Below are 17,267 nucleotides of genomic sequence, written 5' to 3' on the forward strand. Positions count from 1 at the left end.
ATGAATAACATGGTTGCGTTCACAATTTCATTAACAAGCCATGCAATCTTCCCCTTATAAAATGACGGACATAAGAAGTCGTGAACCATATATCTCTGCGACGGTATAGTGTGCTTGTACAGTGATAAGGTATTAACCCAAGCCCATAACTGTCAGCAAAAGCAAAGCAATTCAAGTGCTTTGAGTGCTCCTGATGATAAAGCTAACTTTCTTATCATCAGATCTAAAATTATAAAGGATCAAGAACGATATTGTAGGACGCCAATGCAATTAGTGTATAATCGCACGGATAGTCATGGAACTGTGGAGTGATAGCAAGAAGATGAAATGAAGTGATAAACATTAAAGTGGGTCAGCCTACAAAAACTGTGCCCCAATCAAGCTATACCTCCCTCTATTTTTATATTCAACAAGGTACGATGCACAATCCCATCACTTGTCGAGCGATCAGTGGCAGGGGTCTTGTTTGTCACTAATCAAATAATAAAGCAGAAATATTTTCCCATGCCCTCCCTTGTCGAGCTTCTTTCACCTAAAATAAACTAATAAGACAAAAAAGTGCAGTGATTGTATTGAATTTGGCAAATGAATTATGAGGATCGAGCTTATAAACCTAACAAAATGAGCCTATATGACATGTGTATCACGGCTGACATTTCTCTGCTTAAGGGTTTAATACAACCCGCTGATTAATGTCATGAGATTAAACGTTGTGCAATTTTCAGAACTAAATATTATGGTAACGGTAAGCTGAGAAATATCTTATCACCATGATTTCAAATAATCTTCCGACAGCATCATACTACTGGAAGAAAAAATTATGAGACATTATTATTTGTCATAGCGGTTACAACACACTGAGTGAGCCATGAGCAGCTCTCACAAGAAAGAAGCTTTTTTTATACGATCAGCGCCTATAAGGAAATGTTTAGGCGTTAACACCAGCCCTTTGCAGCATATAAAATATAAAGAACAATCAATTAATTAGATAAAAGTTCGCCATGGGTGAACGGCTCAGCACATGTTTGGCAAATGTTTACTGAAAGCACGTGGACGCGAGAAGCTAAGATCAGCCCCTGCGATCCCTTGTTTAAAATATCAAAGTCAGCTACACGATCAAGTCTCATTCTTACATCTCTGAATCCTGCTGTTTAAACCCAGTTCTCTGTGATCTGCTTTTACCTGTGGTAAGTGCAAGTTTTGATGTGCCAATCATTGATTATGTTGGGTTCGCTCCGGTAATGTACAGGGACTGTGTGAGTGTTTGTGTACAGATCCCCTCCAGCAAAAGAGTGCCGCCGTGGGTTCTTCCCGTCTGATAACTCGGGGGTTGCACAGCACATGGTGATGGCATTGGGCATGGAACACCGGGGCTCTCGGTTCAGTCTCCTGTTGTACCTCCTTAGTAGCTTCAGAGAGTAGCTAAAGTTGGATTCTCGTCTACACAATTCTACCGGGAACTCTACCTGGCCAGCTGCACTGTTGTTGAAAGACTGTTTCGGGGTTCCTTGGATGGACTTCATGGACATCATGGCTCTACGGAGGACGGAGTATTTCTCTCGGAGCAGCAGGCTGAGGAACATCTGTTTGTAAACTGACCTGAAGTGCTTGTTGAACCAGCCATAGAGTATGGGATTAAAAGCACTGTTCCCCAGCAGAGACCATATCACAGCTTTACTTGTTTGGTGACCGAAGGGGATAGACTTCTCAAACCAAAAAAACATTCCAAAGATGAAGGTAGGGAGGATGCATGCCAGCACGAAGATAATAAGCAGGAGAGTGATCTTGGCAGTGCGGATGTTGGAGACAAGGACCAGGGGTTTACATGAGGTACCAGCCTTGCCGGGCAGGACAATCCCACTCATGCTCCTGTTTACAGAATATCTGAAGATCATGAAGTAGCATATGATGATCATTCCCATTGGGATAGGGAAACTGACCATGACATAGAAGAGGAAGTAATACTTATCCACACTGTTGAACCCCCTAACAGACGTCATGGCACAGGACATGCTGTGTTCGGAGAAGGAGTAATCACTCCAACCAAACAGAGGCAACACTGCACAAGCAAAGGACAGACACCAACAGAATATTACCGTTTTGGTTGCTTTAGATCTAGTCATATTGTTTCTATGGCTGATAGGAGATTGAACCAAGAGGAAGCGATCGAGAGCAGTGAACCCAAGAGTCCACATGGAAGCAGTGATCATGACAGAATCTACCACTCCGATCAGCTTGCAGACAGAGTCATTGAACACCCAGACTCTATTGTAGACAGTAAGAGCCACCATGGGCAGGGTGATAACACCCACACCAAAGTCACTGCAACCCAGGGAGATTATAAAGATGTTGCTGGCCGTCTGGAGGCTGGTCTCCAGGAAGATGGCGAGGAACTGGGCTAAGTTCCCCGCGATGGCAAAGAATGCCAGCAGTATTAGAATGAGCAGCATGAGCGATCTTTCTCTGTCGCTGTAACCCAGAATGGTGGATGTAGTCACGTTTATCTCAGACATACTATACTGTAATAATGAGAGATTTTTACAAATATAACTATAAGTTAATAGTTATATTCAATGCGATTTAATCTTAAACATAATGATTGAAAAATGAAACAATTTGGCACGATTTAATGTCAAAGTTATTGCGCAACCACTGGATGCACCAAAGGTCGAAACTGACAAGACATTAAGGTATATAATAGCAAAATCTTGTGCGTTATAAAGATCAAATTCACAGCTGACGCTTCATAACCTTCACTGCATACTTACCACCTGACCAATAATATGAATCAAATTTAGAGGATCTTGACTTTCATAATTTTGTGACATTTTTATAGCTTTATAGCTAGTAATAATATTATCATATCATGTTGCTTGTTGGCGGTGAATTAACGGGTTTTGCCCGCACAATATAATATCTATTTTGTATTTGAAATATTAACATAATATTAACTTATTAACATAATATTAACAACGTCGATGAGTTGCGAATAATGTAAAATAACCAGACTCGATTACCAAGTACCAACTGCAGAAATTCCAATTCGAGTAAAGACCACAAAGATTATCAATGCCGAAAGTGCAAAAAGTTCTTTACGTCTCCTGCTGCAGAGGTCGATCAGCAGCAGCTATGATTTGATCTGCTGAGTACCACCAAACTGCATGATTCAATTTCTGCAGATTTGGAAATGGTAGATGGTAGATCGACCAGTTTACTATAATTAAATTTACTGAGTACCCTCAAATAATTACATGCAAGATTTATAGAATTATAATTTTATCGGTATTCGGCTCGGCTTGATTATAAAGTCAACTGTCATCAAGATTAAAAGGTGTCAATACGAGATTGTCAGCTTTTGCAGCTTTATACTTTTATAGACTATCTGTCCAGCACCTCCATATTCAATTTAGATCGATATCCGAATAATTTGCTCTGACGATTGATGCACCACCGTCTAAAACTCATTTGTGAATAATAAATTCTATCTGCAATCAGCTAACATAGAACATAATGTGTCATGTGGAACTGACAACTAATATGATCGAACCGCCTTGGAAACATCATGTTGATCATGATAGTATTAAATTTGAACGTCTGCTGTATATTCTTATATTGCACCGAAACGTTCATATTTTAAATGCTTTTGGAACTTTACCTCGCTGCAGAAAAAAACTGTTGCAAAGTAATAATGGTAACCATGGTAGCTGTTTAAAAGCTCCTCTATTGCAGAAGATGGAGAAGAAGTTTATTATGCAAAACACCATTTCCTTGCGCTATAAAACAGTTCAGCTAGTTTAAACGCTTTTTAAAACTCAACTAAAATAGAAACTCCTTGTCCGCTGGAATTTAGCACTACATTGACCCAAAAAGTATAACACCTGTAGTTCAAGCTTTGTTGAATACTTCCTAAAATTGAAGAACAGGTCATTATTAACATGAAAACTAAACAGTGCAGTTCAAAACTATAAGAATCGTGACAATTCTGAGTAAAACTGTATATTGGTATTTGGTTAAAGTAAAGTGTCGACGAAAAAAGCTATCGGCTTCACACTAGACTGAGACAAGTACAGCCAGTCCTTCCACAGCAAATGTTACCGCAGACAATGATTTTGGAGCTGATGATATTGTAAAATGTAAATATACTCTGTTAGAATATTGATTAATTTGTTGTATTTTATAACGGAAGCTAAGACTAATAATTGTTCTTATAGGCTTATAGTAGTAAAATTGTTCCTTTTCAATTAGCTGAGTAAAAATTTAATTAAGTTTGACCTGATTGCCACAGAACGATTTAATTATTTCCTAGAATTGGTTTGAAGACAATAACCAACCTAAAAAGACTGATGGATGAAAAATTACTCGAACAAGAGCTGTCCATAAAAGGGTCTCTAAAGCTACGGACAAATATATTATGACCACAGTTATTGAACAATGGTGGCGGACCGAATCCCTACCACTTACTTAAAGTTAGCCCTTGCCCCAACTCTAGCCCCATCCCTCTTAACCTCTAATCATATTCCTATTGTTAGGTAGTTATTGAGTCCGCTTACCATTGAACAATCAGATAATTCCTGTGAGTGTTATGAAGGAAATATATCACAAGAAGTATAATATGCTCATATATGTATAAGCATTCATCGGCCGATTGGGGTTGGAGGGTATAATTGGTTAAAAGAACGCTCAAACATTACCATATTTGGTCAAGAAAAGCAACTTTGCGATTCAGGAAGAAAAAAATAACAGAAATTTAATGAGACACAATTTTTTTCTACTTTTAGTACTTTTAAATCACTTTATGTAGCAATACTAGAAGCGAAAAACTTTGTGTCTCATTAAACCCAAACTGTTCCTTTTAAAAACTGAACAGTTTGGGTCAAAAAACTTAATGTGGTTCATGTTGATATACAGCTGGAACACAGTTACAGAACGGTTGGAGCACTGCAGTACCGAATATCAGTTCAGGAAAAGGCCACGGTTGAAGCACAGTTGGTTATAACTTTATACTTCTACAGTTAGAGCAAAATAACTTAACACTTCAGGGGAATCCCTCCCCAAAGGAGAGATAGCGATTTTTGTATTTCACCGGATAACTATTTAGATTATAACACGGATTGTGATTCTTCATTTTGTGCCCGACTGCGCCTAACCGTTCCCCAGGCACAACCGTGACCCAACCCTATATCGCCAGATAACCCGATTAACCCGATTACGTTTATCATTATGGATGATCTAAATATGGAGTAATAAAAAATGGTGACGAAGTAAAATCTTTAGAGAATTAAATATTAATAGGCCCACAATTTGACAAAGATGCACGTATTTGTATAAAAAAGTCGAGCTGAGCTCGCTCCAGAAATTAAAAACAGCTGCAGTACCATCTGTTGTGATAGCGAAGTGCGAACGTGTTACAGTGGTAAAGATCACCACCGAGTCTCACAGCAACATAGCTAGTGTCACAGTTACAGGTCCAAACACACGGCCGATATTGTGTGGTGTTACTGTAACTTTAGAGCAAGGGTACGTTAATTCAATACCTGATTTACCATGTAGATTGTAGAATATTCTGAGGCCGGATGTGTTTGTGCTACAATCCCGTTATAAAGGTATGTATAATGATCGATATGAGCATGCAACAAATTGTTGCATTTACCACAATTTTCCTAAGTGTCCTAACTTTATCAGCATGGGATCTGCCTATAATACCGGTATAAAACGTTTTGGAAGGAAAACGTTGAGACTGGATAGTTAGACTACAGTTCTCTGTTTGAAATATGTAGCTTTTAAAAATGATATCCCGAATCAAATGGATAATAAAACAATATTAATAATAAAACAAACAATGTCCAACTCTTACAATCGTGTCTGTACGAGCTGCTGTTGGTAAACTGCAGTTATAAAATGAGATTATAGCGATCTCTGAGCCGGGGTGGCTGCTATTATACTTCAGGGGGTTGTCGTATTTTAACCACTAAGATAGAGTTTAGTGTCACATATGGTCACCCAGCCCGGTACCTCCCATTAGCTGGTCATGATGGAGGAACTATAAACTGCGTTCTGCAAACGTTACTGTGCCTATGGATTGCTTAATTCTTTCTTTAAACCCATTTGCATTTATAAATAGAATTGTAAATGAGCGGAGATGGTCGGCGGCGTGGACAGAAGACATGCGTATCTTGTAACCATGGTAACCACGGTAACGACAGGTATCTTGTAACGACGAGTCATCTATTTTATAATAGCCATGGTACTGTCCTGGTAACAGATGTGCTAATTTTATAAATGGAAATGATAAGCTCGGTCGCGTTTAATGAACAGCTGTCATTTTGGCGACGGTAAGGTGATGAGAAAGTCAAAAATCTTTTATAGTGAGATTTCTTGTAAAATTTGTACTATAAAGCTATAAGTCATGACAGTTAATCCAGCGCGAATATCTTTTGAGTATAGCCTTCAGACTTTGCGAATGAGCTGAATCTACCTATTTGAAATTTAAAAGTGTTCTAGCAAAATTAGTAGCCCTTAACTTTTGGCAGCCTTGCAAAGTAATTTTTCTGAAAAGTAGCGAACAAATTCTTTTTTCTCTTATCTGAATAGAATTTCAGCTTAAGTATGGATAGGGAATAGTGGTGCGGCTTATTAAATAGCATATCTGAAACGATTAAATAAATATATAAGTAAATGCCGAAAAATAGCTAGGGGCGGCATTTCAACAAAAATTTGTCGGAAATTTTGGGAGTGGTCGGTTTGGCACTGCAAATGGTGCAATTGATTATATGGTTATATGGATTATGCATTAGGCAACCGTGGACAAATTGCGGAGACATGTCTGATAATGTCAAGGTTAAACTGTTGAAAAAACCAACGAACACAAGAAATCCAGCAGCTATCAACCATGTAAGCTGAGAATTGACGAAGTATTGATTTTGTCAAGTGTTAAGTGGTAGGTGAAATATTCGCAAATAATATTGGCATATTGCGTTACTTCTCACAAAGTGGTTGCATGTGTACACACGTGAGCTTGCATAGAATTTAATTTCATCAAATTACAAGTAATGCCCTGACAGGATCGAATCAAATAATTATACTGTCGGGGACATATGTCATCGGAATTTCGTGATTGCAACTATCCGTTAGCAGTTTCTACCATTTATCCGGTATCATGATCTTGTCACATGTTCACATGAGCTTGAATCTGTATCTTTATCTTTAGTGTCAGCGGGAGAAGAAGTCACCCTTCAGACCTGCCCTGACACATCCCCTGATCTAAGTGAATCATATTAAATAAGCTGACTAGACTGAGACAAGGTTCAGAGATAGGTTCAGAGATAGGTTCAGGGTTGAGGATTTTTGCAGCGGTTATTAGCGGTTATTTGTGATCATGAAAGTGACCAGCCTTGGTTGACAAGGGATTTAAAAAGGATTTTCCCAAAACCAGCAGCTGTGGTTATTTGTGATAATCTAAGTTCAGGATAAATAACCATTATAACTACAGCAGCGGTTATTTGCGATTATTTAAATTCAGGATAAATATCCAGCCGATGCGCAATGGTGACAAGCAATTTACCAAAAGAGGACTGAATATTATTGTAACTGGCAGAATGTCATATTTGGCACGAAATCTTCAGACATCGTTCATTTTCCAATTTTAAGAACTGGACTGATTGTGACTTCAGCTATAGGAGCATTTCGTTGAACATTTGCAACCGTCAAATTGTGAAAAAAAAATGCGAAATTCGAACGACGGATATCGCTCTATTTTATTTTATTTGCTAATCGAATACAAAATAATCTATTATATATATTAAGTTATATCAAGATAAGTTCTCAACTCAGAAAGAAACCTTGAACGAAGACCTCCCAAGGACAACACACTGAAGCCAGAGATCCTACCAATAAGGGTTGTCTCAACCTACGGAAGTGACTCTGACATTGTCACCACAGTGAAAAAGTATGAGGAGAACTTAAAGAAGACCAGAAGTTTTTGTAACCTGAGTGACTCAAAACAACAGAGTAACACCCTTGAAGAAAAGAAGAATGGCAAAAAGTTCTTCCAATTTGTCAAGAAAACAGGAAGCAACCTCAAAAGCCGGTTGGTTAAGGTGAAAGAAATAGCTCTGGGGAATAAGCATGGTCAAACAAGGCCGTGTAGAAAGAAGAACTGTGCAACGTGTGAGTCTATTGATAGTGCTACACAAATCAGCATCAATGGGAAACGGGTAAAACCAGCACCAGGTACATGCATCACTTACAACATCATATATTTGATCAGATGTAAACTGTGTGAGAAACCATACGTAGGCAAATCCACCAGAATGCTACGGGTAAGGTTTGGCGAACACAGAAGAGCATTCTACAAGATCATCAGTGGGCAAAAGGTTGACACGGATGATGACTCAAACTGCGTAGGACTCCACCTCCATATAGAGCATGGACTGACTCAGAAGGAAAATTTTAACAATAGTGTTTCAGTGTGTATCCTAGAAAATTCAAGTCCTAGTAGTTTAGATGTTAAGGAGCACCGATATATACATGCCTTAAATTCCCTCCGCCCCTCAGGAATGAATAGTACAAACCCTTTTAAGATTCCTTTATTGCATAATTGATTTTTATTTTGCCTGAGGGGCTTTCCATAAATTATTTTTTAAATAATTGGTCCTTTTATTGATGTTTCATATTTCACGGCAGTTTCCTTTTCAGAGTTTGAGTTTATATTTAGAAACTAACCATACTATCTTTTAGATTTATGTCACTTATGATGGCTCCGGCTGAAAGTACTATGACTCATTTTATCTAGAAGATTGTAGTTTCATTGCTTCTGAAGTAGCTATCAGTTCGCCGGTCAATGTTGGGTATAATACTCTTATATCAAGATAATGCTGATTAGATCTTATGATGATAATTCTTTGAACACAGTTTTTACCACCTGGTTTCTGGTAGTTATAAAAAGGTTAAAATGAAAATGCAGCCGAAAGGTAAATATTAAATCGAATAAACAAACTATTTGATGAAGGGTGGAGGTTCCACCCTTGGAACTAGTAGAGTAGTAGATAGTTTCACAAAATCATGCTCAACCGTATCGATAATAATTTCTATTTAATAAGGCCCTCTCATCAGTCCTATGCTTTGCAAAGAACTTGCGAGTGCTTTCTGCGCCTGATTCTAGAGAGAAACACATGATTTAGTGCTTACAAATTGTAACCACTTTTATATAGTGTCACATACCATGCACAAAAAATTGTGTGCGTGACTAGCTCTGTAAGTGTTCAGACTAATGAAAATGAGTCTTTGGACTTGAATAAATTAGCTTCCTGAAAATTGTAAACTGTGAATATACAAGTAAGCATCAAAAAGATCTTTTATGTCGTGCTGTATTAGTGAAAACATGTTTGATTGAGGTTTTTCAAATTTAAGTATTAACAAATAACAATAGGAGCGAATAATGGGTTAAACCTCCACAAGAAACCAATAATCTGACGCATCTTTAGTAAAAAATAAAATGCAAGTAAGTATCTAATGCTTCATCAATACTAATAAACTTATAGCAAGCTTCGTTGACTATTTGGTTCACGTCGTTCTGCTCAAAGATCTTGTGTCTAAGGACCCTAGCTGTGTAACCCTAACCTTACTATAAAAGGGGCTCTAAAGTTCGTTGTTTTGATTGAACTATATTCGCAAAAAAAACCATTTAAATGAATTAAAAACTTCAAAGATTCACCTGATCCGCACTGATGGAATCCAAATAGAAGCACTGCACAATGCAAGAAACCTAAACACCCTTCCCTAACATTAACGAGAGGGGAGTGAGTGCTCACGAAACTGTGTGCACCTCGTCAAATACCTCCAAAGATGAGTTGAAATTGATTACTTGCCATTACTGTCAACGCGATCGAGATCATCTTGAGAACTTCCAATCTTCCCTAGTCAAGCGAAACTTCTATAGTCTCATACCATCATGTGTGGCAAGAACCAATCAAATAGATTTCAATGACTACTCACGTTAGGTGAATAAAGAACATTCGGTCTCTTTAACTGCAAGAACACGAGACGCCAATATAGTGACGCCAATTTATTAAACATGCGTTGAGGAACTATCATTTAATCATCTTATTGTTTTCAAAATAGTTACTTTCACTCCCTCCTGCAGCGATCCACGAAAAAAGAGCCATCACCACCCGGCAGTTAATAAAAGTCTCTATGAAATCACTTGGGAAAAACAGTGCTTAGCAGCGAAATAAAAATGAAGCTAAAACATCGAAGCTGCTTGATAGAATGTGTGGTGGAGATTAAAAACGCCGTTAAAATAATGCCTTTTTACATAAACAACAGCGATTACCGGTTCATATAGTCTTAGATCATTAATAGCAAAAGCACATGCACGCAGCCGTACCTAGAAAAATTTTATTGGTCATCAACGTCGTTTAGTTGCTATGGTAACATATCACATGACCACTGCGAAATGGTGAACTCATTTATATGATTGGTAGAATGGGCGATTGCTTAGTACTCAATACTCATGCCGCAAGGCCATGAAGCTCAGCCATGAATGGGCGAGGTGGAGAAAATCTGTGAGTTAAAGTTCAATTTAGTTCTTATGGATAGTGATCATGACGAAATCATGATTGTTAGTAAGCAAATATAACTGCAAATTTATACACCATGATACAGCAACTTTAAGTAAAAACACTAATATATGATATTGGCTATAAGTGCTAAAAAACCTGAAATTGCACACGAATCTGAAAATAGGCAGTTGTAGAGTTTATCTAGCTTGCAGGAGAAGAAAGAACCCTAAAGTCTGAGGACAGATCTACAGTCTCATCAATTGTCAACACAACCACAGTTGTGTTATAGTACCTGTGTATCATAAGTACCTGTTCGATCAGTTAAGGTGATGAAACTGATGATTGCCTTGATTGTCTCTTTCAGTTTTTCTACCGCACAACTCAGCTATACTTGAACCCCCTAGGTGAGTCAAACATTTGCTTGAATCAGTAAAACATGAATTTTAAGCGACAATGTGTTTTTTTCGGTTCTAAAACCTAGTTTAATCCAAAATCTACTTCACCTTGAGTTGGTTAATTTCGTGACGTCATCAGTGGCGCTCCCCTCCCTTCTCCCCCCCCCCCCCCCTCCGACCCCCGCCGAAAATGCACCCACCTGTTGGCGCCCCCTCCCTTTTTGGCGCCCCTCCCTAAAATTGAATAAATTAGGTGATTTTAGACTTAGAGGATACGCCAGTAAAATCTCAAAAAAGTGCTCGGCGTTTCTAAAGTGAAACGCGCAGATTTGCTAGTACCTCAGTTAAGTTTTTCAAAATTGTCCCACATTCAAACGACGATTTTCCGATTTTTCAATAAAAAATAATTACAAAATCGGATGAAGAACGATATTTAAATGAGAATTAATCAAAATATTGGAAAGCTTCTGGGCTTTAAAACCTTTTTTGTTCATGTGGTTGCGGATAAATATAATGTTTACTATAATATATCAATACTCGGTGCAAATGTTGCGCCAAGGTTAGCTAACAAAAGATTGGATATGCAGGTCCATTTATTTTGTACATACATTCACAAATATTGAACATAAAGTGAACACTGCAAAAAATGTTTTATGTTTAATCCAACTTCTCATTACAAAAAGGACCATTTTGTGACCGAGAATAATATTACATTTTCCAACATATCTGATCTCCTGTTAGGGCTGGAAGCAGGTAATTAGGGGCCACAACAGGGGCCCTAACCTAGCCTGCAAGCGGGTAATTAACAGTGAACCACAAAATAAGGGCCCATATAAAGAATGTTGTAGATTAGATCCTAGCACGAGTTGAATAACATCAGCGTCCAATCGTTTAATAAAACCCTGAACGGGCGGTGGCCGGTGTGTTTCTATCAATATCATATGTAGTTAATCTGACTAATGAACCACAACAATGAGTACAAGGAGTGTAAAGAATACGAGGAATAACTAGTGTAAACTGTAAATACGATGGTGGAGCCTCTGTGCATTGTGCAAGGTGGTTCGAGGGGACTCAGGTTAAAATAAAGATTAAGCCCCGGGTTGTTTTTAAATCCGATATGAAGGGGTCTGCTTTATTCTCCAGAATAAACAGACTGATCATCGAGAAAATCAGAGCATGATGAGTGTTAACCTCTCTTTTTCAATAGATACCCAGCTTGGATTGAAGAACGGAGCGTGAAACGTGCAACGTGTCAAAGGTGGAATCAAAGTCCCCCAGTTATCATTGTAATTTCCTGGCTTGGTTGATCGAGCTCTTCCACTGAAGCAACGGAACAAGCAATTTATAAATGGATAAGATTCCAAGAAAAGCAATTAAGGGTACTGGTTTTCAGTGGTGAGGCGGGGAATTAATCAGTAGAAACTGATCATAAGAATGATCGGTACTATTCATTTATTCCACTCGTTCCGTCGATAATGGGCCGACTTTTTTTAATAAGTCACAGAAAATACTCATGGTCAAAACCGCAAAATGATTTGATTGATACTGAGCGGATTTTTATTTGACCGCTGGAACATTTCAAGGAGGACATTGAATCAAGATCTGTGATCAACCAGGATAGGGATACTTGTATTACCTACGCAAATACCAACCACTCACCAAACAATATTAAAAATATAACCACAACAATGAAATTATGAGCTTCATTAATTACCTGTCAGAACTAACTCTCCCCTGTCAGCTGCATTGTCACGAGGTACTGTTTTATTCAGATTTGTGAGGTCACTACAGTATGCCTGCGTGACGTACAATGGTCAATGAGGACTTTGTTAGTTGGAGTAGCCTTTTGTCTGTCTGTTTGTCCGTCTGTCCGGTACTTGACAGTTGTTATAGTTACTGGATTGTTTGTTGACATTTCCGTTGTGCCCACCTCGTATCACTTGTCGCTATTTCATGAAGATAGAACTTGCCGTGAACTTGAACGAAGTAGAACGGTTCATACTTTAGGATGCTTCATCAATGTTATAGCTTTATAGGGCTCAAGTATATAACCATTGAACGTATCCGGTAACGCTGACAAACTGATGGATTTCGAATAGTTACCTATTTGGTTACATAAAATTTCGGTTAAAAGCATATATTGGTTCTTTGTTAAATTCCTTGTCTGATGGTTTTACAATATACCCTCCGGCCCATTCTCCTAGATCCCTCTTGATCAGCACTATTAGTATTGATCACTATTGGTGTTTGTTGCGTTAATGTTGTCTTAATGTTGTCTTAATGTTGTCTTATTGTTGTCTTATTGTTGTCTTAATGTTGTCTTATTGTTGTCTTAATGTTGTCTTGTTGTTGCAACGGTGTTCGTTCTAGTTGCCAATTATTCTATCAGAGAGGAATTGAAACATGCTTGTCTTACACTATCCCTGAACTTGCACACGTCCCATTCCTAGGCTTATTCTAACTTTCACTCCAGAGCTAATGATTATTGAACAATAGCGTTAATAAGTTAAACGGACAATTAAGGAATATTTTAGAGTAAAGATTGAGTAACGCTCATACATAAACAAAGGGTCTTCGAAATTTCAAGAAAAATTGCATAAAACAAAAATAAATATACTCAATTTTCAATAATACTTAGGCTATATATAATCCGACCATCAAGCAAATAACGCAAATTGTAGTAGCATCATGATAAAGTACCTAAGCACCACAAGCCAGGGATGCTTTAATAGCAGCAATAGACCTGAAATTACACGTGGTCTGCAGCGTCGCACACTATAACAGTATAACATCACGCCGACGATCAGATCCTATAGCAAGAAATATCTCATTAACTCAATAGTCAATACTCAATACAGTTATGCATCCAATTTCATATGTTTATAGTTAAAACATAGTTCCTGTGATGAAACCTAATACCCATTAATCAAACAATTTATTTGTCCCTGACTTTGCATATTTGTCCAGCTACAGCAGTACCCTCGCGCTCCAAGCCTCTTCTAAAGGGGGTAGAGACAGATTGGTAAGAGCGATCAGGAAGTTTCCTCCTGCCCTCAGCTGTACTACTTTTCCCAAACGAATCAACATTGTAGCTGTGGTACCTCTCCTGGAGAGACGAATGCAGCAACCTCGCGTTTTGTGCCGTCCTAAATCGACTGAGATGGAAGTATTTGCATACAATTAAACTGATTTGGCAAGAAATCATGCCAAGTACTCATGCTACAAATTTTAAAGGGCTTGATACAATTTTTGCTGGTTAACATATCAAATCAGAAATGTGGAGAATTTTCAGAAACATGGTGGACCGTTTATATTCTCATGACAGTTTATAAATTCGAACCATTTACGCTCTAATGAACCGTCAACCGTTTACAATAAATGACCCGTTTATACTATTAGTTTACTGATTTAGAGAAATAGTGATTTCAATGATACCGAGTAAAATATATCTAAATAATTTGAAGAATTTCCAAAATACATGGGCATCAAATTGCATTTTGCAAACATATTAATATGTTAATTAACATAATGGATGAAAAGATTGAAGTTGAAACAGAGTTACGAGATTCAGCGCGTTCCGAACCTTACGAGCAGTTTGTCCCTGAGCTCAATGTGGTTGAATCTTCTCAGATCCTTCATGTCCCGATCAATCATCTTCAAGGGAACTTGCGGATCAAAAGAAATCTTTGGTAAGAACGCACCACGGGGTAGTTTCTTGAACTTCTTTATGTTAAGCTCTTCGTTGTCATCATCCTGTTGGTTCAGGGTTCAGTTAATAAATAACCCCCATTCTTCCAAATAAATTACAATGAAGTTAAATATATAGTATATATACACTATACAGTGAGTCAAAGGTAACTGCTTATCAGCTTTTGGTAAATAGTAAGAAAAACATATTCAACCAAACCTGTACAAGTCTCAACAAACTACACTTGAGAAGTCTAATATCTTCTGTAGATCTGATAACGTAATCCTGCTCCTCAGCAGCATCCGGCAGCATCAGAATATTTTTCTGAACAGCCTTCCTCTCCCTCTTGTAATTCTGTATCGAATCTTCCAGAAGTTCTTTTTCTTTTTGGAGACTGTGCGATTTTATCTATACAAAAAGGAAAAGTTGTAAAACACCACGGATACCACACAGTAATAGCTAAGTAACTCCGTAGTAACACTAACACCATGGTAACACCATGGTTACACCATGGTTACACCATGGTAACACTCTGCAGTAGAGGCAATGATCATTAAGATTGCTTTGCAGTAGGATTATGAGCACTGTGGACCGTGAGGGCCAGTTTAATTGTCCATTGTTCTGCTGCTCCTGTATAGCTACTGCTAGATTGTTGTATAATGTACATACTATTTCACTCCATGGTATGCAGATTGTTGTATAATAGACCTTATTACAATACATCTATATTCTTATATTGTGTGTTTTGTTACCGTACAGTACGTGTTTAGTGTTAACCTTTCTCTCGTTGTCCAGGACTCGGCACTGACAGTCCAGCTGATTCATTACCCGCATGTTCTTCTGTCTCACCCTCTTCATGGTTCGGTAGCTTTGTTCTTGCATTCGTCTCCTCGCTTTCAAACGCTCTCCAAAGGACGACATAACCACAAATACAACACTGGAAAAGAACACTCAATATCGGTAAACAATTATATTTGAGGCAGAATAACAATAAACCAAGCAGAATAACAAACTAAGACCCTAGCTAGACGGCCGACATATCAAAGAACCAAGCTGCGGTTAACCGTGGCTATCTGGTAGCCATGGCAGTTTGACAACGTGAAGTGATCTTTCTAAAAGACCAAGTTAAAGTGTGATAACTTGTGCAGGTATGTTGTGTAAGATTGAGACCCCCCACTCCGCTGATTAGCTGCAACAACAAGTAACTTCTACTCTCCTTCTGTCAGTGTGGGCTTTGTCAGGACATGGAAAAACAGCCGGACTTTATGACTTGACGTAGATGATGCGTCAATATATTGTAAAGATGGGAATATGTAAGTGGAGTAATTGAATATTGTAAAGATTGAGCTCAATCTTTACAATATTCAATTACTCGACCACTAGGCTGGCTCATGTTGAGGATCCTTGAGTAAGGGATTGTAAAGGCTATGAATGGTATGGTCAAAAGATCCTGAGTTTATCAACTGGAGCAGATCTATATACCATCGTATAAGTTGGTTACTGATTAGGTGACGAAATCACTGATTAGGTGTCGTGATCAAGTATCCACCAGATCTTAAAATGATTATAACTCGGCTTCATTGAAAACAATCAACTTGAAATTTTGGGAAATCACTTGAATTATCAAACCAAATGTGTCTATAAACTTTGGAGTTCCCAGCTCAAAGCGTTCTCACTTTGTGGCGACAATAGTGAAAAAGAGGGAATGGCGTGCCACACCCTTTGTAAGTGTAACCAATGAAATTTTGCGAAACTTTCAGAAATTCTAAGTTTGACCCATATCTAGATTCTCTGAAAATTTGTGAAATTCTGACACGAATAAAGTGAATTATTAAAGGGTTGCGTGTGGGTAGTTACTTTTGGGCCACCCTGTAATCTGTATATTATAATACAAGAATACAAGAATACAAGAATACAAGAATACAAGAATCATTAACATGTTATTATATACCCGCAGTTATACCATAGTATTATATACTTATATACCCACAGCTGGGTACTATACTCCGGGAACCACATCTGTGTAACCCCGGGTACTACACCCAGGGAACTGTTCATTATGGTATATCAACTTATTTCTCATTGTGAACATATTTTATTTCCTTTAAAACTTTAAAACTTGAATACACGGATAACTGGATAAGTTCTATGAGGTTTTATGTAACAGATAATTATTAATCTTACTTGATGTTTGTAATTTTAAGTGGTCACTGTTGCACCTAATTCTTATTTCATCGTTCAGTAACTTATTCTATCGACCCTTTTTTCAAGGCCCTCACTTTAGAGCTTTAGATTCATAGTGACCTGCAACAAAGGAACCGTACGAAAAAAGCTCAGTTCAGAAATCAAGCTCCACTATATTCATGATGTGCGCTTTAGGGTTTCTTTGGACAAGACTAAGGGGGACTAAGAGAAACGAGCACGTTATGAAACTGATTTAAACTATTGTAGCATATTTAACAGTAAGGAAAATGGGAGCTAGCTGTTGAACTTCTTTGAAGTGACAAAGCTCTCTCAAAATAATACGAGGCTGTGCTGATTAGAGCTGCTTGATTCAGCTTAAATAAACACGTCCAATTATCGCGCTTATCTCAGTAATCATTCCTCCGACATCAATCTCGGGCA

At 38.0% G+C, this 17,267-nt stretch overlaps 2 protein-coding genes across 2 annotated transcripts; both read right to left on the bottom strand.

The window, feature by feature from the left end:
• Positions 1 to 1,178: 1,178 nt before the first annotated feature.
• On the bottom strand, positions 1,179 to 2,871 carry LOC134826852 (histamine H2 receptor-like). The gene has a single exon (XM_063839356.1). The coding sequence runs from the start codon at positions 2,511 to 2,513 to the stop codon at positions 1,179 to 1,181; it is 1,335 nt and encodes a 444-aa protein (XP_063695426.1). The 5' UTR covers positions 2,514 to 2,871.
• A 10,583-nt stretch (positions 2,872 to 13,454) lies between these two features.
• Positions 13,455 to 15,716, bottom strand: LOC134812029 (uncharacterized). Its single transcript, XM_063819214.1, has 4 exons — positions 15,420 to 15,716; positions 14,862 to 15,050; positions 14,538 to 14,707; positions 13,455 to 14,109 (listed from the first exon to the last, which is right to left on the bottom strand). The coding sequence occupies exons 1-4, from the start codon at positions 15,561 to 15,563 to the stop codon at positions 13,890 to 13,892; spliced, it is 723 nt and encodes a 240-aa protein (XP_063675284.1). The 5' UTR covers positions 15,564 to 15,716; the 3' UTR covers positions 13,455 to 13,889.
• Positions 15,717 to 17,267: the final 1,551 nt, after the last annotated feature.

The sequence above is a fragment of the Bolinopsis microptera genome, chromosome 2 (genome assembly GCF_026151205.1).
Source record: "Bolinopsis microptera isolate Bmic1 chromosome 2, MBARI_Bmic_1.0, whole genome shotgun sequence".
In the NCBI taxonomy this organism is placed as follows: domain Eukaryota; kingdom Metazoa; phylum Ctenophora; class Tentaculata; order Lobata; family Bolinopsidae; genus Bolinopsis; species Bolinopsis microptera.